The sequence below is a fragment of the Oryctolagus cuniculus genome, chromosome 2 (assembly GCF_964237555.1).
Source record: "Oryctolagus cuniculus chromosome 2, mOryCun1.1, whole genome shotgun sequence".
Lineage (NCBI taxonomy): Eukaryota > Metazoa > Chordata > Mammalia > Lagomorpha > Leporidae > Oryctolagus > Oryctolagus cuniculus.
In genome coordinates, this window is record NC_091433.1 from 41,512,601 (window position 1) to 41,537,683 (window position 25,083).

Sequence of the window (25,083 nt, forward strand, 5' to 3'; positions counted from 1 at the left end):
CTTGGATTCGGTTTGCCTGATTGTTAGGGCTTGTAAGCCCCTGCGGGCAGAGCATGCGCTGCAGGGCACCGAATACAGGCACGCATCAGCGCCTAAAAACCTCCTCACAACATGGCGACGAGAGGACCCGGATTCGGTTTGCCTGATTGATAGGACTTGTAAGAACCTGTGGCAACTCTAGCAAGTAGAGCAGAGTGTGTGCCGCGGGACACCGAAGACAGGCGCGTATCAACGCCAAAAAATAAAAAGAAAGGGGGATCTGTGGGGAGCAGCCCGGACTGGACTGAGTTACTGGAATTAAGACTTATTCTATGCATCTGCTCTCCCACAATATGGCGCTGGGAGAGAAGTAAACAGCTTCCGCACAGCTGCCTCCAGTTCAACCAATAAACTGTAGGACTTGCTCCTGATTGGAGAGCAGCGTACTCGGCTTGTGGGCAGCCGAGTTAGGATTGGCGGAGGAGGACTATAAAGGAGGAGAGAGACGGCATGCACGAGGAACATCTAAGGGGAACATCTAGCTGAAGGAACACCTGTGCAGCCCCCGAGAAGAGCCGGCCGGCGGTGTGCCGCTCCCCTGCGGAAGTGGGGAATGTGGCCAGGGGGAACTGCCCTTCCACGGAGGTGGAAGGGATAGTAGCCAACCCGGGAAGAACCAGCAGCAAACCCGGGGAGGGCCGAGCAGACGAAAGAACAGCGCAGGGTCTTGTGTCGTTCCTCCACGAAGAGGGGGAGCGACAACTGACCCTGGTAATGTTTATTGCGTGAAAAACGTTAAGATATATAGTGAGGCAATTGGATTTTTAAAATCCAAGTATATCTAACTATGAACTTATAGGTATTTCTAAACATGTTTACACTTAAATTTCTAACCCTGAGGATTTGTTGTCATCTTGCACTTTTGGGTACTGGATGAGCTACTGGAGATCATCCAACACATGCATTCTCAAGAAATGTAAGGACTGTGGATTAAGGCACCAGAAATTAAAGCTAAGAACCATGTTCATGGTGCAGCTAGAACTTGCCATCAGGCCTTCTGATTTGCAATTTGTTGTTCCACATTACACCAAACTCTCCTTGCCCCATGGCACATTACTGCTGTTCATATTATTGAGTGAACCATTTTTTCACTTATTTGAAAGGCTTTCTTTACAGAACCGGCTAGTTGGAATCTATTTCACACACCATTACATGGAAGTGAAAACTGCTATCTGTAAGGTAGTCAAAATGCTTAATCCTCTGGCAACAAGTTCAGATGTGTCAAAAATAGCAATGGTAGTTAGTTGTGTATTATATAGATAATACATATTATTTCACAATCACATGTTTAGCAAAGAAACTTTACGTCTGCATAGCTAGGATAAGACTCTACTTGAAGTATACAGACAAAAACAAATGAAAAAGATTTCTTAAGGAAAAATTCAATTTTTTAGAAAAGTGAAAATGCCTGTTGAGGACCACCGATCAGGTAATGCCAGACCCAGCAGAATAAGCAGATCTTCGTGGAGCTGTCAGGAAGAGGTTTGTTTTTGGGATATGTGATCATGGGCTTTAAGAAAATGAATACGATTTGTCAGGCAGGATATTCTAGGCCAGGAAAATATGTGGCAGAAATGCTACAGGGTAGAAGTCCACACCCAGGTGTAACAGAACTGGATTGCTGATAGCTAAGGGTGGAGGAGGCAATTAAAGCTCTACTCACGAGCTGAGTAGCTCACAACTGACTTCTGAACAGCAATGAATCTCATCAAAACAAGGTATTTGTGTTGTTCGGTTTTGCTGCCAATTATACATGTAAACAGGTACCACTGAAGGCAGATTTTTACATTCATACATCTCTCAGCATTCGTCAGTATCTGTCAATGTTTCTCATATACTTTCAGATACAGCTTTTTAAAAAGTCAAGACAGGTTATGCAAATGTTTTCCCAAATAAAAGCCCCTAAAGAGCAGAAGTGTGCACTCATTATCCAGAAAGGCGAGGAGAGGGGCGATTCATGCTAGCGTGCTGCAAACTTTAAGCCAGGAAGGCTGTGTTTAACCAGTGAGATAGTGCCTTTAAAAGTGTTTAGTAAAGTGGCCTGCAGTAAACACTTAACAAATTACGGTTTATTACTTTGACCTTACACGTCTTTTCACCTGTTGGGATTCAAGTGTCTCCTTCTCAGAAGAAACGGGTCACAGAGGTTTCTGAGGCTGCTAACAGCCCCGACAATCTATTAGGCGACGACTAAATATTTGCTGAACAGACGAGAACCCGTGTCTTCCGCCTGAGGGCCCACCCGTGAACCTGCCCGTTGGCAAGTTCCACACGTCGTGTTTGGGAGTGGAAGACACCACATACCCCTCAGCCACGACCAGCAGGCTGGTCTGAGCCTGAGTCCCAGTCGCAAAGTCAGTCCCGCCCGCCGCGAGCCCTTCTTGCTAACTCCCCGCCCCACCCGCGGCCCAAGTCACTCCCCAGTCATCCTAGCCTCGTTCCGCCTTCACAGCGCCCACGACACGCCTCTTCCGGTCCAAGTCCCGCCCCTCACGCCCACGGCCCTGCCCCTTCGGCTCGGCCCCACCCCTCCGGCCCCGCCCCGCCGCGAGCTCGGCGCCTGGTCCTCTCAGCGGCCGACGGCAGCCTAGTCCACCCTCGACGCTCTGAGGTCAGCGGCTGGGCCGGAGTGCGGGGGGCGGAGGGACGGAGGGAAGATGGCGGCAGAGGCCGGATATTGGCGCCGCCTCCCCCAATCCTGGAGCCGGCGCAGATGAGGCGGCTCGGCTGGGGCCAGCGGTGCTTCGGAACCCGAGCTGGGGGGACCCTGGCGGTGGAGCCTGGGCCTGCTATATGCCGGCGCCTCGGCTAGAGTGAGCGGCGGCGGCGGCGACGCCTCTTTCCTCCGGCTCATTCCTTGTCGCGGTGAGGCCGAGCTAGTGGCGGGCGGCGGAGGCGGCGGGGCAGGGATGGAGGACGTTAACTCCAACGTGAACGCGGACCAGGAGGTGCGGAAGCTGCAGGAGCTGGTGAAGAAGCTGGAGAAGCAAAACGAACAGCTGAGGAGCCGCTCTGGGGCCGTGCAGGGCGCAGGCCCTCTCGGGCCCGGCAGCCCTATTCGGGCGGGCGCGTCCACTCCCTCCTCCGGCGCGGCGTCCCCTCGGGGCTTCCCCCTGGGCCTCAGCGCAAAGTCGGGCAGCGGCGCCGGGTCGGGCCCGAGGCGGACGAGTAGCGAGGAGCTGCGAGACGCCACCTCCTTGCTGGCGGCGGGCGAGGGCGGCTTGCTGGACGAGGTGGAGCCGCTGCGGCCCGAGGAGCTGGAGCGCCTGTCAGGCTGGGAGGAAGAGGAGGAGAGCTGGTGAGCGCGGGGTGCCTGGGCTGGGCGGAGATGGGCCGGGGGCGGAGGAGCGGCTCCCGAGGGTCCCGGTGGTGGGGACGCCTGGCTTTGTGTGGCAGGGTCCGCTGTGTGGGGGTGTGGGGGGAGACTCGTAGGAGGGTCCGCTAGAGTTGGGGATTCGAAGGCGTGCGCAGGCAAAGGGGCATAGTTCTCTGGGTTGTTGGACCCTCGGGGAGCTGGACGCAGTTGGCATCTGTGGGTTGGCACAGCTTGAGTAGGGCTGGTCGCCGTGGGAGGAGTCGGACATAGGGAACTGCCTTGTAGGAAAGGATCTTGCTTTGTGTGAGATAGCAGCTTTCGGATATCAGGGCGGGGGGCTGGGAGGTAGAGGTCTGCTTGATGAGGTGCCCCCCGGGTGCAGGGGGCAGAGCAGAGTCGTCTGCCTGTGTGTTGCGGTCAGTGTCTTGGACCGGTGTGAGATGGATGCGGTTCTGGCGGGGCTGGGGAGACTGTGTGAATCAGCACTCCCCCATGGGTAGTAGGGCAAAGCTGGCTTTGTGTGGAGAGGGCAGAAGATGGGGCTGCTTTGTGTGAAGAGTCAAGAGTGGAACAGGAGCCCTGGCTCTTGTTTTTAAACAAGAATTGGCTCTGGCATTTTTCGAAGCTGTGAAGTGACAGTTAACCACATTCATATGCCGTTTCTCTTGTCATCCTTGGGGTTGAGCAAAAGAGCCCTATTTTAAAATCTAAGCCGTACTGTATTGTCATAAGCCACTTGATGAAATTGTGACCCACACTTTAATATCATGTTAATAAATAAAAAGGACATACTCTCTCCCCCGCATTTTATTGCAACCCAATACAGATGTCTGTGAACAATACTTTCTCCTATTTCATCCTCTTTAAAGTGTTAACTTTTGGCTAAAATGTCTCAATTCTTTCTTGAAATTGAAACTTCCGAGTTTGATTGAAAGCTTTCATGGACCCTGGTATTGCGGGACTGGAACTTTGAGGTGTTCCGAGATAGTTAGGAGTTTTGCCTGGATTCAGTCCCTGGCTTTGTCACTAGCTGCATGACCTTGGGCAAGTTGTTCAGGGGTTCACTTTCTTCCTCTACTTGATGGAGAAAAGAGGAGTTCTTACCTCTTTAGAGTTGTGCAGAGTGAGTGAGATAATCTGTGTGTGCTGTTAGCATTGGGCTCGGCATATAGGAGACTCCAAGACTAGTTATTACTCGTAAGCCTAGTTATTTAAATAAATATTTAGTGAGCTCTTACGTGATGTCATGGGAGATTCTAAAAATTCTTAAGTGTTGATCTCTGATCATGAGTCAGTTACTGTTTTGTTGAGAGCTAAGTTTAACACAAGTAAGCTAGGATGTATACCTTGACTTGCCAGAAGAGTGATAGAGCAAAAAAATACCTACAGTGCTCAGATTGGGGAAGAAAATCATAGTTCGAAGCAGTTAGGACAGACTTTGTAGGTAGCTTTAGGGTTGGGTTGGGCAAAGAGTAGAAAGGACATTCTGTGCTCTAGCAATTCCAGGAGGTATTTGTAACTCCTAACTAGGAAGATTTAAATTACAGAGGTACTCTTGAATATAGTGATGTCAAGACTTTATATGTTAGTGCTGAGTGATTCCAAATATTATTAGAACTGACTATGATAGTGACAGGTTTTTGTATAAGTGTGAAATCACGCCCTCCCTAAGGAATGCTGAGCGTGTATGCACTTTAAAAGAATCGCAGAATCATCGGAATATCATTGCCTGCTTCTTCCAAGTAGTGATGATAATGATGCTCTTAATAATGAGGATTAGCAGCACTCATCAGCCCATTTTAGAATATGTATTATTAGAACACATTGACTGCACTGGAGAATTTGATTAAATCTTTGCTGCTTTGGTTTATGAAGGTGAAGCAAATCTTTGATACTATGCCAGTTGTTTCTTTTGACCAGATTCCTGCTTAATAATTTGATCTTGACTTCATATCTTAATATTGTAGGTATGATAGTTTTTTTCTGAAAAGATTTATGTGAACTGCACGTTGGAAAAGTCATTTCAGATATGTTGGATATGTATTGGGTATGTAAGTTGAAGGGTGTATGTATCAGTGGCAGGAAGATTCATAGACTCAAGGGTTGTTTCTTTTGTAGCAAGCTAAAAAAATCTATCTTCTGTAACTTCTATCCATTGCATCTTTTTCATCTAGAAGAATGTTTTCCCTTAAGTGTTTACACCACAAAATACTAATTTTGAAGGTGTCAATAGGTATTATGTAAAACAGCACATAAAAAAGTTTTGGGGTTACATAAATATGGGGGAAACTGGGTTCAACCAAAATTAACAAATTTTTAAAAAATTTTTTGGAGGGAATGCAAATGTGTACTGAACAGAATGAATCTCTGGGGCATGGTTTGTTAACCGGACTTAGCTCCAGAAGAACTAGTATCATAGAACATACTTAGAAATAATAGTGATCGAGAGCAGTGGCTTTCACACTTTTTATTTATTTATTTATTTTGGCCTCAACTTTATGATACAGAATGTATTTGTAACCTAGCACATGTATATATAAGAATAACCGAAATAAGTTTTACAAAACTGATTCTTTTACTCACAGTAGTAAGCTCTCTTTTTTTTTTTTTTTTTTTTTTTTTTTTTTTTTTTTTTTTTTTTGACAGGCAGAGTGGACAGTGAGAGAGAGAGAGACAGAGAGAAAGGTCTTCCTTTTGCCGTTGGTTCACCCTCCAATGGCCGCCGCGGCCAGCGTGCTGCGGCTGGCACATCGTGCCGATTCGAAGCCAGGAGCCAGGCGCTTCTCCTGGTCCCCCATGCAGGTGCAGGGCCCAAGCACTTGGGCCATCCTCCACTGCCTTCCCGGGCCACATCAGAGAGCTGGCCTGGAAGAGGGGCAACCGGGACAGAATCCGGCACCCTGACCAGGACTAGAACCTGGTGTGCTGGCGCCGCAAGGCGGAGGATTAGCCTAGTGAGCCACGGCGCTGGCCCGTAAGCTCTCTTCTAATGAATTAGAAAAAATGTTGATTATCACCCATTAAACTGATTTCGTGATCCTTTTAATGCAGGGGTGAGGTTAGCCCTTACATGATCCACAAAATCATTTGATCTGGCCCTGCCAAGACAACCACAGGCGGGACTTGAAATTTCCATAAATCTATAGCAAGCCAATTTTAAGTTGATAATTTTGTGTGACCTGCAAATGATGTTACAAACATCCAAATGGCTCTTGGCACAAAAAAGTTTACCACCCTTTCATGATAGTGGATCGTAACTCTCAGAAAAATACTGTTCTAGACTAACTCAGAAAAGTCTAAGTAAGGGATCTCACGTTATTGTGCTTCTCAGTGTGTCAGGATGTACCAGACAGCTTATAAACATTTTTTTTTTTATTTCACAGGTAGAGTTATAGACAGAGAGAGAGAGAGAAAGGTCTTCCTTCCATTGGTTCACTCTCCAAATGGCCGCTACGGCCGGAGCTGCACCGATCCAAAGCCAGGAGCCAGGTGCTTCTTCCTGGTCTCCCATGTGGGTGCAGGGGCCCAAGCACTTGGGCCATCCTCCACTGCCTTCCCCGGGCCACAGCAGAGAGCTGGACTGGAAGATGAGCAACTGGGACTAGAACCCAGTGCCATACAGGATGCTGGTGCCGCAGGCAGAGGATTAACCAAGTGAGCCATGGCACGGGTCCCAACATTTTTGCATTTAATTGCATTGAAGTTTTATACATTTATGAGATAGTATCTTTTCCAGGATAAGGGAACAATAGCTCTGTAAGCATTAAAGAACATATAGTAGTAAGTGATGGGGTTGGGATTTGAATCCATCTCTGTATACATCAAAGTTTATGCAGTTCCCACTATGTTTTGGCTTTTCAAGTATAATCCCTTTTCCAGATAAGTGGTCCCTTCGGATATTTACTATCACATCCCTTGTAATCTCTTCTTACCATACGTTGTTTTCTCCAGACACATAATTCTAGTTTATTTAATCACTTTATAGACATAGTAACTCTGATACTTCAGTCATGGCTATGTTTTTTCTTAACTCTAGGTGCTCTTTGTTGTTAGAGGTTAGGTACCCAAAATTATAATCAGCATTTTAAATCATGCTCAACCAGATGGTGTGTGGTAGATATACCTTGCTTGAGCTAAATGCTATTTATTTTTTTTTAAAGATTTATTTTATTTATTTGAAAGAGTTACAGAGAGAAGTAGAGCGAGAGAGAGAGAGAAAGAGAGAGGCAGGCCCTCCATCCACTGGTTCACTCCCCAAATGACCACAACCACCAGAGCTGAGCTGATCCTAAGCCAGGAGCCAGGAGCTTCTTCCGGGTCTCCCATGTGGGCGCAGGGGTCCAAGCACTTGGGCCATCTTCCACTGCTTTCCCAGGCCACAGCTTAGAGCTGGATCAGAAGAGGAGCAGCTGGGACCCAAAGCAGCGTCCATATGGGATGCCGGCGTTGCAGGCTGTGGCTTTAACCCACTGTGCCACAGCACCGCCCCCTAAATACTGTTATTTAAAAAATATTAATAACATTCAGCTATTTTAAAAATGGTTTTCTTTTCCTTCATTTATTTGAGAGACAGAGATGGAAAGGTAGGTAGAGTGAAAGAGGTAAAAAGATATCTCCTATCCCCAAATTCATTTACCAAATGCCCTCAACACCTGAGCTGTGCCAGGCTGAAACTGGGAGCCAGGAACCCAGTCTGGATCTCTTACATGGGTGGCACAGACCCAAGTACTTGAGCCATCACCTGCTGCCTCCCAGGATGCATGTTAGCAGGAAGCTGGAATTGGGAGCAGAACTGGAACTTTAACCCAGTCACTGTGATACAGGATGCAGGTGTCCCACATGGGTTTCTTTTTTCTTTTTAAAGATTTTATTTATTTATTTGAGAGGTAGAGTTACAGACAGTGAGAGGGAGAGACAGAGAGATAGGTCTTTGTCCGTTGGTTCACTCCCCAGTTGGCTGCAGTGGACAGAGCTGTGCTGATCCGAAGCCAGGAACCAGGAGCTTCCTCTGGGTCTCCCACGTGGGTGCAGGGGCCCAAGCACTCAGGCCATTTTCTGCTGCTTTCCCAGACCACAGCAGAGAGCTGGATTGGAAGAGGAGCAGCGGGTACTAGAACCGGCGCCCAAATGGGATGCCGGCACCACAGGTGGAGGATTAACCTACTGCGCCACGGTGCCAGACCCCCAAATGGTTTTCTAACTGCTGCACCAAATGCTTGCTCCTTAATTTTTTTAAATTGTTAATCATTAGCAATTTTAACTTCTCTTACTTGGGCTTAATAGGAGCCAGGAGTGTTAATTGCTGTCCCATAAATTTTTTTTAAAGATTTTATTTATTTATATGAAAGAGTTACAGAGAGAGAGAAGGAGAGGCAGATAGAGAGGTCTTCCATCAGCTGGTTCACTCCCCAGATGGCTGCAACAGCCGGAGCTGCGCCCATCTAAAATCAGGAGCTTCTTCCAGGTCTGCCACGTGGGTGCAGGGCCCCAAGGACTTGGGCCATCTTCTACTGCTTTCCCAGGCCATAGCAGAGAGCGGGATTGGAAGTAGAGCAGCCGGGTCTCGAACAGGCGCCAATATGGGATGTTAACACTGCAGGCGGTAGCTTTACTTGCTGTGTCACAGTGTTGGCCCCTCTGTCCCATAAATTCTATATATAAGTTGTTAAACTAAATCTCTCTGCCCTTTTTTTGTGAAATGACTTTTTTTTAGCTTAAATCTAAAGCTTTTAAATTGCATTTTGTTAGTCTTTAGGCATTTAATGTTATCTTATTTTTTCCTGATGTTTTGGTCATCTTCATATTAGGCAGGCATACCTATTAGATCTTCATTCAGGTTGTTTATAAAAATATTAAAATGGTCAAATAAATGAATTTTAAATGTGAAACTCAACTCTCCCCTCCAGATACATACCAGTCCATAAATCAACACACATTATGGTTGTTCAGTAATAATTAGTTCTCCCTGTTGTTGTTGGGCCCATAATGACATTTTGGTGGATGGTTATAAAAGTTTTGCCAAATGCCTGGCTATAAACTAAACTGAGCTTTATAGGGTTTTATCTTCAATAAAGTAAATGAATTGAAATAGAAATTTTAAAATAGAAATTGCAGTTTATTCAGTTTGACTTGTTTATGGTGAATCTTTTGGCTCTTATATGATCACTTTTTCCTTTCTTCACAAACATTCCATTTAATACAATGTAGAATTTTGCAAGGAATCAAGGTGGAATTTCTAGATACTGCTTATTTTTTTCTTCAGAAATTATTATCTTCCTTCTTATCCAGATTTTTGATCCTGCACTTGGTAGACATTGTTCAGTGATAAAATTTAAGTTCTTTTCCATCATTTCAAGCTGCATTCTGGCTTACTGCCTAACCCCTTGCCTCATTTGAACTTGCGTTTCCTTTGAAGAATGTGTGTTTTGCCCTGTCCATTTGAAAAACCACATGAGCTGAAGAGTTAATTTTGCCTTCTCTGTCATCTAGTATCATTGCATATTTTGTTTCAGTGGGACTATCCCTTTTTTTCTACTAATGCTCTCAGTGTAATTTTTTTTCCACAAGTTTTTCTTTGTTGTGATATAATTTACATACCATAAAACTCAGTGATTTTTGTTACATTCATGAAGTTGGGCAGGCTTCACCACTTTTTAATTTCAGAACATTTTCATCATCCCCAGAAGAAACTCCAGTCCATTTGTGTTCACTCTTTATTTCCCTGTCTCTCCATCTACATTTATTTACTTTCTGTGTCTGAAATTGCCTATTCAGATCGTTTAAGTAAATGAAATCACATAATATGTGGCCATTGTGTCTGTCTTCTTTCATTTAACATGTTTTTTAAGGATTATGCGTGTGTCAGAATCTTCCCTTTATTTTTTCATTCCTTTGTATGTGTGAATAATGTGCCATCATATGGACTTAAGTACATTTTATTTATCCATTCAACGACTGATAGGCATTTGGGTTGGTAATCAACAACTGACTGGCATTTGGATTGATAACACCTTTTGATTGTTAGCAATAATGCTGCCATGAGCATATGTTTACAATAATGTTTAAATGAACATATGTTTTCATTTTTCTTAGTTATAAGCTTCTGAGTAGAATTACTCCAAATGGTAACTCTGTATTTAACTTTTTGAGAAACTGGCAGACTGTTTTCCATAATTCCTGCATCATTTTATGTTCCACAAGGAATATGTGAGGAGTCTAATTTCTCTACAACTTGTTGTCCATCTTTTTTGTTATAGGCATCCTGTTAATATCTCACTGTGGTTTTGATTTGCATTTCCCTAATGACTGATGCTGCTATTTGTTGTCCATTTGAACATCTTTGGAGAATGTTTAGATTCTTTGCCCATTTTCTAGTTGGGTTAAGTTTTTTATGTGAGTATTGTTAAGTTTTAAGAATTTTTAATATCTTCGATGTACTGGTCCCTTTTGAAATTTATGATTTGCAAATGTTTTCTCTTATAATGTGTGTTTTTTCACTTTGTTGATAAAATCCTTTGAAGCATGAAGTTGCAATAATGACGTCTGTCCATTTTATCAACTTAATGTATGTATTTTCTTTTGTTGTTTATGCTTTTATGTCATATCTGAGAAACCAGGGCCTAATCTAAGGTCATGGAGATTTTGTTCCTCTTTATTTATTTATTTAAAGATTTTATTTATTTATTTGACAGGTAGAGTTACAGACTGAGAGAGACAGGGAGAAAGGTCTTCCTTCCATTGATTCACTCCCCAAATGGCCACAACAGCCGGAGCTACGCCAATCCGAAGCCAGGAGCCAGATGCTTCCTCCTGGTCTCCCATGTGGGTGCAGGGGCCCGAGCACCTGGGCCATCCTCCACTGCCCTCCCGGGCCACAGCAGAGAGCTGGACTGGAAGAGAAGCAACCGGGACCAGAACCTGGCGCCCGTATGGGATGCCGGCGCCGCAGGCGGAGGATTAATCCAGTGTGCCACCGTGCGGGCCCGGATTTGTTCCTCTTTAAAGAGTTTTATAAGTTTAGCTCTTATATTTAGAACTTTGATCCATCTTAAAATTTAAAAATTTTTTCATTTATTTGAAAGGCAGAGAGAGACAAAGATCTTCTATCTGCTGGTTCTCTTCCTAAGCTCAAAGCCTAGAACTCAATCTGGGTCTCCTACATGGGTGATAAGGACCCAAGTACTTGAACAATCATCTGCTGCCTTCCAGGATGCTCATTAGCCGGAAGCTGGAATCAGGAGTAGAGCCAGGACTTACACCCAGGCACTCAACTTGGGAAATGAGCATCCCAGTCGCTGTGCTGAATGCCTGCCCTTAAAGTGTTACTGTCTATTTAAAATATAACATAAGGGGCCATTGTTGTGATACAGTGTGTCAGGCCAGCACCTGTAACACAGGCATCCCATGTGAGCACCAGTTCAAGTCCCAGCTGTTCCACTTCTGATCCAGCTCCCTGCTGGTGTGCCTGGGAAAATAATGGAAGATGGCCCCAGTGCTTGGATTCCTACTTAGGAGACCCAGATGGATTTCCTGGCTTCTGGCTTTGTTGTAGCCATTTGGAGAGTGAACCAGCAGATGGAGGATCTCACTGCTTCTCTTTCTGTCTCTCCCTCTTTCTTAGTCTTTTTTTTTTTTTTTTTTTTTTGAAAGTCAGTTACAGAGAGACAGAGACACAGAGTGGGGGAGGTCTTCCGTCCGCAGGTTCACTCCCCAGATGGCCACAACAGTCGGAGCTGTACCAGTCCGAGGCCAGGAGCCAGGAGTTTCTTCCAGGTCTCCCTTGTCGGTGCAGGGGCCCAAGGACTTGGGCCATCTTCCACTGCTTTCCCAGACGATAGCAGAAAGCTGGATTGGAAGTGGAGCAGCCGGTACTGGAAGTGGAGCCCATATGGGATGCTGGCACAATAGGTGGTGGCTCTACCCACCACAGCACCAGCCCCAGTTAGTCTTTCAAATCAACAGATCTTTAAAAAATAAAACATAAAAAACTGATCATGTTATTTTTTTAAATGTATATAGTTGAGTGGCATTAAGTTCATTTCCATTATTGTGCAGTCCTCAACATTATCCATCTCTGAAACTTGTTGTCTCCCCAAACAGAAGCTCTGTACCTGATAAACATTAATTCCCTACATCCTATCTTCCCAGCCCCTGGCAGCCACCATTTTTTGTCCCTGTGAATTTGACTATGCTAGATATTATATATGGGTGGAATTGTACAATATTTGTTCCTTTTTGATTGTCTTACTTTACTTAGCACAGTGTTTTCAAGATTCATTGATGTAATATGTCAGAATTTTTCTTTTTTTTGGAAATTTCTAAAGTTTTATTAATCTGTTCATCCATTGATGGACTCTTGTGTTGCTTCTATCTCTTGGTTGTTGGGAATAATGCTGCTCTTAAAGAATATACAAATATCTGTTCAAATGCTTACTTTAATTTCTTTTGAGTGTTTACCCAGAAGTAGTGGAATTGCTGGATCAAATGGTAAATCTGTGTTTAATTTTTTTTGAGGAACCACCATACTGTTTTCCATAGCAGCTGCACTATTTATGTTTCCACCTGTAGTTCTCTGATTTTCCAATTTCTCTATATCCATGCCAGCATTTGCTTTGATTCATTTTGAATTCTTATCTAGTAGTGTGAAGCAGAGATCCAACTTCATTCTTTTTGCATGTGGGTAAACAGTTGTCCAGAACAATTTGTTTTAAAGATCTTTTCTATTATTATCTTGGCATTCTTGTCAAGAATCAATTGTCTATAAGTATATGAATTTATTTCTGGATTCTCAATTTTGTTGCATTGATATGTCTATCCTATCTTAGTACCCCACAATTTGTATTACTGTAGCTTTTTAGTAAATTTTGAAACTTACTATGTTTACTTTTGAATTTTAGGGTAAGGTTATGCAAAAAAAAAAAAGGGAGCTAGAATTTTGATAGAGGTTATTGAACTTGTAGATCAATTTGGGGTTTTCAGTGATTTTCAAATCTTAACAGTATTTATCCTTTCAATCTGTGGGCATTTGGGTGCTCATTCATATAGATATTCTTTGCTGTCTTTCAATTTTGTTTTGTAATTTTCACTATGTAAGACTCACACTTCTTTTGTTAATATTTCTAATTTTATTTATGATGCTACTGTAAGTGAAATTGTTTTTCTTAATTTCATTTTTGGAGTGTTCATTGCTAGTATAGAAATAACACTTGATTTTTGTATATTGATATTATATCTTTTAATCTTGCTGAACTCATTTATTAACTGCAATAGTTTTTTTGTGTATGGATTCCTTAGAATGTTTTTATATATAAATTCATGTCATCTGCAAATAGAGATAATTTTACTTCTTTGTTTCCAGTATGAATGCCTTTTGTTTCATCTGCTTGCCTAATTGTCCTGGCTAGAACCTCCAGTACAGTGTTGCATCAAAGTGGTGAGAATGGACATCCTTCAATGTGATTTTTATTGTTCTTTTTAGTAATGACTAAAATTATTTATTCTGTTAGTATGTGACAGATACAGTGCTAAGCACCAATATACAATTTTTTATCTTAGTAATAACCCAAAGTAGGGCTGTTATTAACACTATTTTAAAGATGAGGAAATTAAGGTCTAGGTTAAATAATTTGCTTATAGTCACTCAAGTACAAGAGTACTTTAAATGGTTCATGGAAAAATAGAAATAAAGAGGGGCTGGTGCTGTGGCATAATGGGTAGGACCGGTGCTGATTTGAGTCCTGGCTGTTCCACTTCCTGTTCCTCTGCTATGGCCTGGGAAAGCAGTAGAAGGTGGCCCAAGTCCTTGGGCCCCTATACCCATGTGGGAGACTTGAAAGAAGCTCCTGGCTTCAGATTGGCACAGCTCCAGCCATTTCGGCTAATTGGGGAGTGAACCAGTGGATGGAAGACCTCTCTCTCTGCCTCTGCCTCTCTGTAACTCTATCTTTCAAATAAATAAATAAATAAATCTTTTAAAAAAAGTTTATTTGGGTACAAAATATTTTTGAAACCATTCAGTTTTTTCATAGCATATATTTTCCGTGCAGTTTTTGAAGACACTTTATGTGCATTGATTTCAAAAATTTTTGCACCCAAATAAAGTTATTTAATTCCGTTTTCTATGAACCTTTTGAAGTACCCTTTATATAACTGGGCTGGAATTGGAAACCAGTAAGTTTGACTCTGTTGAAAACTTTTTTACCCTTACCTTACCTAATTCTGATTATCTATGTTTTTTTAAAAATGTTATTCTTTTGGGGTCGGCGCTGTAGCGTAGTAAACTAAGCCTCCGCCTGTGGTGCCAGCATCCCATATGGGTGCCAGTTCTAGTCCCAGCTGGTCCTTTTCTGATCCCCCTCTCTGCTATGGCCTGGGAAAGCAGTAGAGGATGGCCCAAGTGCTTGGGCCCCTACACCCACATGGGAGACCTGGAAGAAGCTCCTGGCTCCTGGCTTCTGATCGGTTTAGCTCTGGCCACCATTTGGAGAGTGAACCAGTAGATGGAAGACCTTCTTGTCTCTCCCTTTCTCTCTGTAACTCTACCTCTCAAATAAATAAAATCTTTAAAAAAAATTTTTTTTAATGTTATTTTTATTTACTTGACAGGCAGGGAGACAGATCGAGATCTCGCATCCCTTGTTCACTCTCCAAATACCCTCAAAAGGGCAGGGCCAGGCCAAAGCCAGAGGCTGGGAATTCAACTAGACTCTCCCAAATAGGTGGCAGGGACCCAACAATTTGAGCTAATACCTGCTGCCTCTTAGGGTACGAATTTGCAGGAAGCTACAAGGGAGAATATAGCTGGAACTCTAACTCAGGCTAAATATCTGCCCCCTGGAATGTTATTCCTAATAGATTCATACTTTTATGTATCTTTGGCTATTATATGTCCTTCTACCTTTGATCATTTTTCTCTAATAGTATCAGTCTTGTATACATTTTTGTTATCTATTTATATAAAACTCTTTCATATGCATTTTTTTAGTTTTTTGTTTGTTTGTTTTTTAAGATTTACTTATTTGAAAGGCAGAGTGAGTCAGAGAGAGGAGAGACAGAGAGATCTTCCATTCACTGGTTCACTCCCCAGATAGCTGCAACAGGCAGGGCTGGGCCACGGAAGCCAGGAGCAAGGAGCTCCATTTGGGTCTCCCACTTGGGTGCAGGTGCATTAGCAGGGAGTTGGATTGGAAGTAGAACAGCTGGGACTTGAACCGGCACCCATATGGGATGCCGGCACCATAGATGGTGGCTTATCCCACTACACCACAGTGCCGGCCCTTTATATTGATTTTTTTATTTAAAAGGCAGAGTTACAGAGAGAGGGAGAGAGAGGCAGATTGATATTTCATCTGGTGGTTACCCCCCAATGGCTATAATGGCTGGGGCTGGGCCAGGCCAAAGCCAGGAGGGAGGAGCTTCATCCAGGTGCCCCACATAGGGGCAGGGGCCCATACACTTGGGGGCCATCTTCTGCTGTTTTCTCAGGCACATTAGCATCAGAAGTGGAGCAGCCAGGGCTCAAACCAGTGCCCATATAGGATGCCTGTGGGCGCCAGCTTTGCAGGCAGCAGCTTAAACTGCTGTGTCACAATGCCAGCTGCTGCATTGAACTTTAAAAAAAAAAAAAAACCTTTTGTAAATTTCAAGCATATACAGAAATAGAGTGAACAGTAAAGTGAATCACCATTTACTTATCACCCATATGTAATCTTTCTCAACTGATGCTATACTTGTTTTGTCTATACCATTCAAACTCCCAATTGTCTGGATTATTCTATAGCAAATTCCATTCCAGACATCGTATCATTTAATTACTAAATATTGCGATAAAAATTGTGGGCCCCTTTGAGCATAATTGAATACCAACTTTACCCTCCCAATTAAAAATAATTTTTAATATCATGAAATGTGCTCTGAGAATTTTGAGATTGCATTCTTAAAAATTGGTTTGCATATTTGTTTAGAATTGTCTTCCTGTTTTGTTATAGACTGTTAAGATTAAATGTCCTGGGGCTGGTGCTGTGGCGCAGTGGGTTAACGCCCTGGCCTGAAGCACCTGGATCCCATATAGGCGCCGGTTCGAGGCCCGGCTGCTCCACTTCCCATCCAGCTCTCTGCTAAGGCCTGGGAAAGCAGTAGAAGATGGCCCAAGTCCTTGGGCCCCTGCACCCGCATGGGAGACCCGGAAGAAGCTCCTGGCTCCTGGCTTTGGATCAGCACAGCTCCAGCCGTTGTGGCCAATTGGGGAGTGAACCATCGAATGGAAGACCTCTCAGTCTCTCTCTCTCCTTCTCTCTCTCTCTCTCTCTCTCTCTCTCTCTGCTTCTCCTCTCTCTGTGTAACTCTTGACTTTCAAATAAATAAATCTTTTTTAAAAAAAGATTAAATGTCTCTTCTCATCTGACATTTTGATCATTTTCACTAACTGGGTTTAGTTTGTTGGCAGTGCCAGTCCTCATTTCTTCTCTGGCCCTTTGAAGAAGTTAAATTATTGAAGCCAATCAAGAGTTTCTTATGTGTTCAACTTAGGCATACAGGGTAAAGTTTTAAATAGATGTCTGAATACTTAAAGTGGTCCCAAATCATTGTTATATCACTGTTATAAGGATTGAAATTTGCATTAGGTAAGTAGCATCAATCATATCTTCCCTGGACCTGTTGGCCTATAATCAACTCTAACAACATCATCCTTATTTTGCCTTTATAATTACTTAAATATTTTGAGTTAAATTTCATTTTAGGGATGGGCATGTGGCTAGCAGTTAAGATACTGCATGGGATGCCTGTATCCCATATTGTAGTACCCGGGTTTGAATCTTGGTTCAACTCTTGATTGTTGCTTCCTGCTAACATGCACCCTGGAGGGCAGCAGGTGATGGTTCAAAGTAGTATGTCCCTACCCTCAACATGGGAGATGCAGTGTGTTAATTGGTTTTTTCATTACCTTAACTAAAATACCTAAGAGGAGCTTTTTGGGAAGAAAATGGTTTCAGCTTATGTTTTGGAGGTTCACAGTCCAAGACTGGACGGTCCCATTATCTGAGGTCTGATAGAGTAGGTTTAGAGAACCAATCGTCTAGTGAGCCAGTAAACAGAGAGAGAAGCTAGGCTAAATTTGACTTAAATACCAACCTTCTCATAAGAACTCCATAAGAACTCCCTTCAGAGGGTGGCCCCCAGTGACTTAATGACTTCCCACTAGCCCTACCTTCTAGAAACCAAGATTAGAACAAGTCTTCACCCTAAGTTCATCAACCATTAGCATTAATCCGTTAACTGTTAAGTAAGGCTTTGAGGCTTAAATGTCTCCATGAGTTTGAGGAACCAAGTCCTGTTTAATCCATCACACCATGATAGAGTTCTGAGCTCCTGGCTTCAGCCTAGTCTTACTGCAGTCTCGGGCATTTGGAGAGGGAACCAGCAGATGGGAGACAGCCTGCCTCTCTCTCTCTCTCTCTCTCTCCCCTTCTCTCCTTCTCTCCTTCTCCTTTCTGTGCCTTTCAAATAAATAAATTAAAATGTTTTGAAATTCGTTTTAGTGTATCTATATTTTCATCCATGTACTTCTACTCTTTGTTTCCCATACATTTAAAAAAAAAGATTTATTTTTGTGTTTGAAAGAGTTACACAGAGAGAAGGAGGTCTTCTATCGCTGGTTCACTCCCCAGTTGGCTGCCATGGCCAGAGCTGTGACGATTGAGCCAGGAGCTTCTTGCCGGTCTCCCATGCAAGTGCAGGGGCCCAAAGACTTGGGCCATCCTCTATTGCTTTTCCAGGCCAAAGCAGAGAGCTGGATCAGAAGTGGAGCAGCCAGGAGTCAAACTGGTGCCCATATGGGACGCTGACACTGCAGGTGGTGGCTTTACCCGCTACACCACAGCACCATCCCCTCCCATGTGTTTTTTCTTAAGGTTTATTTATTTGAAAGTCAGAGTTACAGTCAGAGAGAGGAGAGGCAGAGAGAGAGAGCAAGAGGTCTTCCATTCGATGGTTCACTCCCCAATTGGCCACAACGGCCTGAGTTGTGCCAATCCAAATCCAGGAGCTTCTTCCTGGTCTCCCACGCGGGTGCAGGGGCCCAAGGACTTAGGCCATCTTCTACTGCTTTCCTAGGCCGTAGCAGAGAGCTACGGGGAGTGAACCAGAGATCAGAAGTGGGGCAGCCGAGATTTAAGCAGTGCCCATATGGGATGCTGGCGCTTCAGGCCAGGGTGTTTACCCACTGTGCCATAGCGCTGCCCCCACCCCATACTTTCATAAAACAATATTAGTTAAATTTTCTTTAAACTCACATTTTCTGCACTAAATTTGCCTAAAATAGGACACATTTACTGAGGAAGGAAACTGTTAGATTTCAAAGAACATATCCTGGGGCGGTGCTGTGGCTTAGTAGGCTAAACTTCCGCCTGCAGCACTGGCATCCCATACGGGCACCAGTTTGAGTTCTGGCTGTTCCTCTTCTGATCCAACTTTCTGTTAATGACCTGGGAAAGTGGTGGAAGATGGACCAAGTCCTTTGGCCCCTATACCTGCATGAGAGCCCCAGAGGAAGCTCTTGGCTCCTGGATTCAGATTAACCCAGCTCTGGCCATTGGAGCAATTTGGGGAGTGAATCAGCTGAGACCTCTCCCTCTGTCTGTAACTCTACCTCTCAAATAAATAAAATCTTTAAAAATAAAGTATCCTCTGTTAATGGTTTTTATTAGACTTTGCCAAAGGCCTCATGTAAAAGGATGAGTTACAATGTAATACATAAAAAAATCTCTATATTTGAAATTTAAATATTCATTGTTGGGGCAAGGTTAAGAACAGACTTCACTGTTTTAAGCCACTTAAGATTGTTTCCTCCATTCTTACTAGGAATTGTGCTAACTGAAAAGGAATTTACATGTGAGCAAAAGGAAAATGTAGATGCCAGGGTGATGCCATAGTGGGTAAAGCTGTCACCTGCAATGCCGAAATCCCCTATGGGATTAGACCCCTGGCTACTCCACTTCTGATTTAGCTCTCTGTGATGGCCTGAGAAAGCAGTGGAAGATGGTCCAAGTGCTTGGTCTCCTGCACCCTCCTGGGGGCCAGCACTGTGGTATAGTAGGTTGAGCTTCTGCCTGTGGTGCCAGAATCCCGTATGGGCACCAGTTTGTGTCTCTGCTGCTCCATTTCTGATCCGCCTCCTTGCAAATGGCCTGAGAAAGCAGTGGAAGATGGTCCAAGTGCTTGGGCCCCTGCACCCACATGGGAAACCTGGAAGAAGCTCCTGACTTCAGATTGGCCCATTTAGGGAGTGAGCCAGCAGATGGAAGATCTCTCTCTCTCTCCCTCCTGCCCTCTGTTTGTAACTCTGCCTCTCAAATAAATAAATACATCTTTTTTTATTTTATTATTTATTTGAAAGAGTTACACAGAGAGAAGGAGAGGTAGAGAGAGAGAAAGGTCTTCCATTCTCTGGTTCACTTCCCAATTGGCCTCAAAAATAATAGAAATTGGATAATGCAGTACTATATTATCTGATATTAAATTTGTAAAAATATTTGGAAAGATGAAAACAGGTAGTATTAAGTTTAAAAGTAGAGATTGAGACTTGATGAGGATGAAACAAGCTATCTCCTAACTGGAAATCCCTGCCCCATACAGTCTTCCACTAGTCCATTCAAGAACTGCTTATCTGTTTAGGTAAGAATAAAAAATTACTTGGCCGGCGCCATGGCTTTCTAGGCTAATCCTCTGCCTTGCAGTGCCGGCACACCGGGTTCTAGTCCCGGTCGGGGTGCCGGATTCTGTCTCGGTTGTCCCTCTTCCAGGCCAGCTCTCTGCTGTGGCCAGGGAGTGCAGTGGAGGATGGCCCAAGTCCTTGGGTCCTGCACCCCATGGGAGACCAGGAGAAGTACCTGGCTCCTGCCATCGGATCAGCGTGGTACGCCGGCCGCAGCATGCCGGCCGCAGTGGCCATTGGAGGGTGAACCAATGGCAAAAAGGAAGACCTTCCTCTCTGTCTCTCTCTCACTGTCCACTCTGCCTGTCAAAAAAAAAAAAAAATTACTCAATCATGTATGGCTGTTGAGGCCCATTTTGTTGGAAAAGTATGAATAAGAAGCAGGAATAGGCCAGAATGAGTCTGAAAATGACTCTGACTTTGATAAGCTTGAGAAATAGGATTTCATAGACGCCATCAAGTTAGTGAGGAGGTGTTTAGTATGTACTTCATACCTAATTAGTACTGTATTTTGTAATGACAATGATTAAATTGTAAATTTTCAATAATATAGTAGATATAGAAAGATTAATTTAACCATAGGAAGTAAAAATATATATCTTTTGAGTGGACTTGCTAATTTTCCCATTCAAAGTTGAAGTAATCTTATATTGCTAAGTGGAATTGTTGTTTTCCATTAGCTATCCTTAGCTAGAGCTGATTTGGAGAGGATTGATAAATAAAACCCAGGAGTGGGCATTTAGCCTCGCAGTTAAGATGTCCATGTCCCATATTGTAGGTCTTGGGTTTGATTTCTAGTGCCTGACTCCAACTTCCTGCTAATATAGACCCTGGGAAGCAGCGGTGAAGGCTCAAGTAACTGAGTCCCTGGTATCAACTTGGGAGACCTGGATTGAGTTTCTGGCTTCTAATTTCAGCCTGACCCAGCCCAGCTGTTAAGGGCATTTGGAGAGAGAACCAGCAGATGGGGGTGCTCTTTCTCCTTCTACCTCTCAAATAGTTTTTCAGAAAAAGAAACAAACAGAAAACTGATGAATTCTAGAGTCCCGAATCTAGAGGTTTAGGACTTAATTAACCAGTGCTAGATCTGTCTTTTTTTTTTTTTTTTTTAATTTATTTTTATTTGAAAGGCGGAGTGTATTTGACAGAGCGGGACCAACAGAGAGATCTTCCATCTGCTGGCTCACTCTCCATATGGCCCCAACAGCTGGGACTGGGCCAATTCAGAGCCAGGAGCTTCTCCCAGGTCTCTCATGTGGGTGCAGTGACCCAAAGAGTTGGGTCTGCTGCTTTCCCAGGTGCATTAACAGAGAGCTAGATCAGAAGCAGAGCAGCAGGGCACTCCATCTGGTGCTGATATGGGATACCAGCATTGCAGGCAGCGGCTAGCCCCCAGTGCTAGGTCATGATGGCAGCATAGCCTATGAGTGAAAGAGGCTAACCATCTCTGTGTGAGGCAGTAGTAATCTAGTTTTGGGGCTGGTGCTGTGGCATAGCATGTAAAGCCACCACCTGGTGTGCCAGCATTCCCAAATGGGCCCCATTTTGAGTCCCAGCTGCTCCACTTCTGATCCAACTCTGAGAAAGAGCAGAAGATGGCCCAAGTCTTTGTGCCCCTGTACCCATGTGGGAGACCCAGAGGAAGCTTCTGACTCCTGGCTTGGAATCAGCCCAGCTCTGGCTGTTGCAGCAATTTGGGCAGTAAACCAATGGACAGAAGATACCTCTCTGTACCTCTCTCCCTTTTCCTCTCCCTCTCCCTCTCCCTCTCCCCCCTCCCTCTCCTTCTTCCAGCCCTTTCCCTCCCCTCTTTCCCCTCTCTGTAACTCTGACTTTCAAATAAATAAATAAATCTTTTTTAAAAATTCTAGTTTTATCTTAATTCATGTGGATTGTTTCTCTATGTGATTCACCTTCAAATACTTCAATGTGAGATGTAACAACCTATTTTAACCTTATTTCACCTTCAAATTCCTGTGTAATGCCATGCCTGGACATTGGTAGCTGCAACAGAAATGTGTATTCATATAACTAAGTGGATAATGATACTAAGCTTTCAGGGTGCTGAGAGTTTGGGAGACAAAATGATCACAGAATTCAATTCTCTGTGAAACCAGTAGTAATTATTAATAGGAGAAAAGTTTATATCAACTTAAATGTGAGAGCTAGGAATTTGGATTTGGTTACAGAAAGGTATTTCTTGTCTGTCAGAATAAAAAAAAACAGCATGGATATTAGGCACAGTGAGTTAAACTGCCACTTGGGATGCCCACATCCCATATCATAGTGCCACTTTGATTCCTGGCTATTCCACTTCCAATTCAGCTTCTTGCTAATATGCCTGGTAGTGCAGCAGATGATGGCCAAGTACTTGGATCTTGTGCCCACATGGAGACCTAGATGGAGTTCTGGGCTCCTCACCTTGGCCTGGTACAATCCTGGCTATTACAGCTGTTTGGAAAATGAACAAACAGATGGAAAATCTCTGTCACTTTGTCTTTGAAATAAATAAATTAATAAAAATTAAAAAGGAAAAAGAATGAGTATAGCACTTGAGTAGGATAGAGAAGGCTTGTGAAGATACTTAAAGTGTTTAGAACAGCACTTACACAAACTAAATGTATATTGGTTGTCATTTTTATCCTCGACATCAGCACTCTTTTATTTTAGTTATAGACTGCTTATCTTTGCATTGAAATGTTTATTTTTAATAGTTTTATTTATTTATTTGAGAGGTAGAGTTACAGGAGGAAAGACAGAGAGGTCTTCCATTTTCTAGTTCATTCCCCAAATGGCCCCACTGGCTGAGGCTGGACCAGGCCGAAGCCAGGAGGCAGGAGCCCCATCCAGGTTTCCCACATGGGTATAGGGGCCCAAGCACTTGGACCATCTTCCACTGTTCTCCTAGGCCATAAGCAGAGGTGGATCGGAAGAGGAGCAGCTGGGACACAAACTAGCGCCCATGTGGGATGCTGGCACTGCAGGTAGAGGCTTAGCCTACTACACCACAGCGCTGGCCTTTGCGTTGAACTTTTTAAAAATAACTTTGTTTTGGAAAATTTCTGATATACATATTCTTAAAGAAATAAGAGTGCATTAACTTGTCACCCATCTTTAAAACTTCCCAACTGATTTCATTCTTATTTTATCTATACCATTGAAACCCTAACTCCCTGGACTATTTTGAAGCAAATTTCATCCAGATATGTTATTTCATTACTATAATAGTAAGATTAAGGACTCCTTTTTAACATAACCATAATATCAGTTTCACACATACCCAAAATTAAAAATAGTTCTTTAATATCATTAAATGTTCTCTCAGTGTTTTGAGATGGAATTTCCTGAGATTTGCACATCTATTTAGAATTTTCTCCCTATTTTGTTATAAACTCAGATTAAGTGACCCTTTTGTTTATTTTTTAATTATTTTAGAAATGCATGATTTTTCTTTTCTTTTTTTTTTTTTAAATTTTTTGACAGGCAGAGTGGACAGTGAGAGAGAGACAGAGAGGAAGGTCTTCCTTTTTGCCGTTGGTTCATTCTCCAGTGGCCACTGCGGCCGGCACGCTGCGACCGGCATACCGCGCTGATCCGATGGCAGGAGCCAGGTACTTCTCCTGGTCTCCCATGGGGTGCAGGGCCCAAGGACCTGGGCCATCCTCCACTGCATTCCCTGGCCACAGCAGAGAGCTGGCCTGGAAGAGGGGCAACCGGGACAGAATCCGGCGCCCCGACTGGGACTAGAACCCGGGGGGCCGGCGCTGCAGGCGGAGGATTAGCCTAGTGAGCTGCGGCACCAGCCGCATGATTTTTCTTATGCTGCTAGTTCTAATCTTTTTTTTTTTTTTTAAGATTTTATTTTTTTATTTGAGAGGTTGAGTTACAGACAGAGAAGGAGAGATGGAGAGATAGGTCTTCCATTCTTTGGTTTACTCCTCGAATGGCTGCAACAGTTGGAGCTAGGCTGATCTGAAGCCAGGAGCCAGGAGGTTCTTCCAGTTCTCCCATGGGGTGCAGGGGCTCAAGGATTTGGGCCATCTTCTACTGCTTTCCCAGGCCATAGCAGAGAGCTGAATGGGAATTGGAATAGCCAGGACTCGAACTGGTGCTGCAGGCGGAGGCTTAGCCCACTACACTACAGTGTCGACCCCTAATTCATTTTTTTTTTTTTTAAAGATGATATTTTATTTATTTGAAAGTCAGAGTTACACAGAAAGAAGAGAGGCAGAGAGAGAGAGAGGTTTTCCATCTGATGGTTCATTCCCCAATTGGCCACAACGGCTGGAGCTGCGCTGATCCGAAGCCAGGAGCCAGGAGCTTCTTCTGGGTCTCCCAAACGGGTGCAGGGGTCCAAGGACTTGGGCCATCTTATACTGTTTTCTCATGCAATAGCAGAGAGCTGGATTGGAAGAGGAACAGCTGGGACTAGAACCGGCGCCCATACGGGATGCTGGTGCTTCAGGCCAGGGTGTTAACCTGCTGAGCCACAGTGCCAGCCCGACCCCCTAGTTCTAATCTTTCTACTGGGTGTCAGTTACAGAGTAACTGCCTCCTGTGGACATCACCTTTAAAATCAAATATCACTCAACAAACCTAAAAAGACATCATTATTTTCCTAGTCAGTAAATAACAAATTTTAGTCTAACCTTGACTGTGGTCTCTTTCTGTATATTCAGTCACCATATCCTGTTGATGTGTTAATGCTTCTTAAATTCCTTTCTTCTATTGACCTCATTCTAGTCTAGGCTCCCATTTACCAAGTACAAATATAGAGCCTTATGATAATATTAACTGATTTCTCCATATATACCAGACTTTGATTCTTCCAGGCTCTCCTTTGTCCTCTACCCCCACCACTTAGCTCTGTAAAACACACATCTTTATAGTATTGTTTCTCAGCTTAAAAACTCCCATCATACTCATCTTAGTTTTCAGGATTCTATGTCATCTGCTCTAGAACTATCTTCTTTGGTCTTCTCTGAAGTACCCAGTAAAAACCATCTTGTGGCCACAC

The 25,083-nt window shown here is 43.7% G+C and overlaps 1 protein-coding gene across 4 annotated transcripts in view; it reads left to right on the top strand.

Moving 5' to 3' along the window:
• Positions 1-2,099: 2,099 nt before the first annotated feature.
• The window catches only part of SLAIN2 (SLAIN motif family member 2), an 87,976-nt gene continuing 64,992 nt past the window's right edge, over positions 2,100-25,083 (top strand). For 2 of the 4 annotated variants that reach the window (XM_002709425.5, XM_002709426.5), the window contains exon 1: positions 2,100-3,337. In XM_002709425.5, coding sequence (XP_002709471.1) covers positions 2,949-3,337 — 389 coding nt within the window. In that variant the 5' untranslated portion in view covers positions 2,100-2,948. Of the gene's footprint in view, positions 3,338-13,712; positions 13,788-25,083 lie in introns of all 4 variants that reach the window. The other 2 variants (XM_017337631.3, XM_070068194.1) reach the window with 2 other exon arrangements.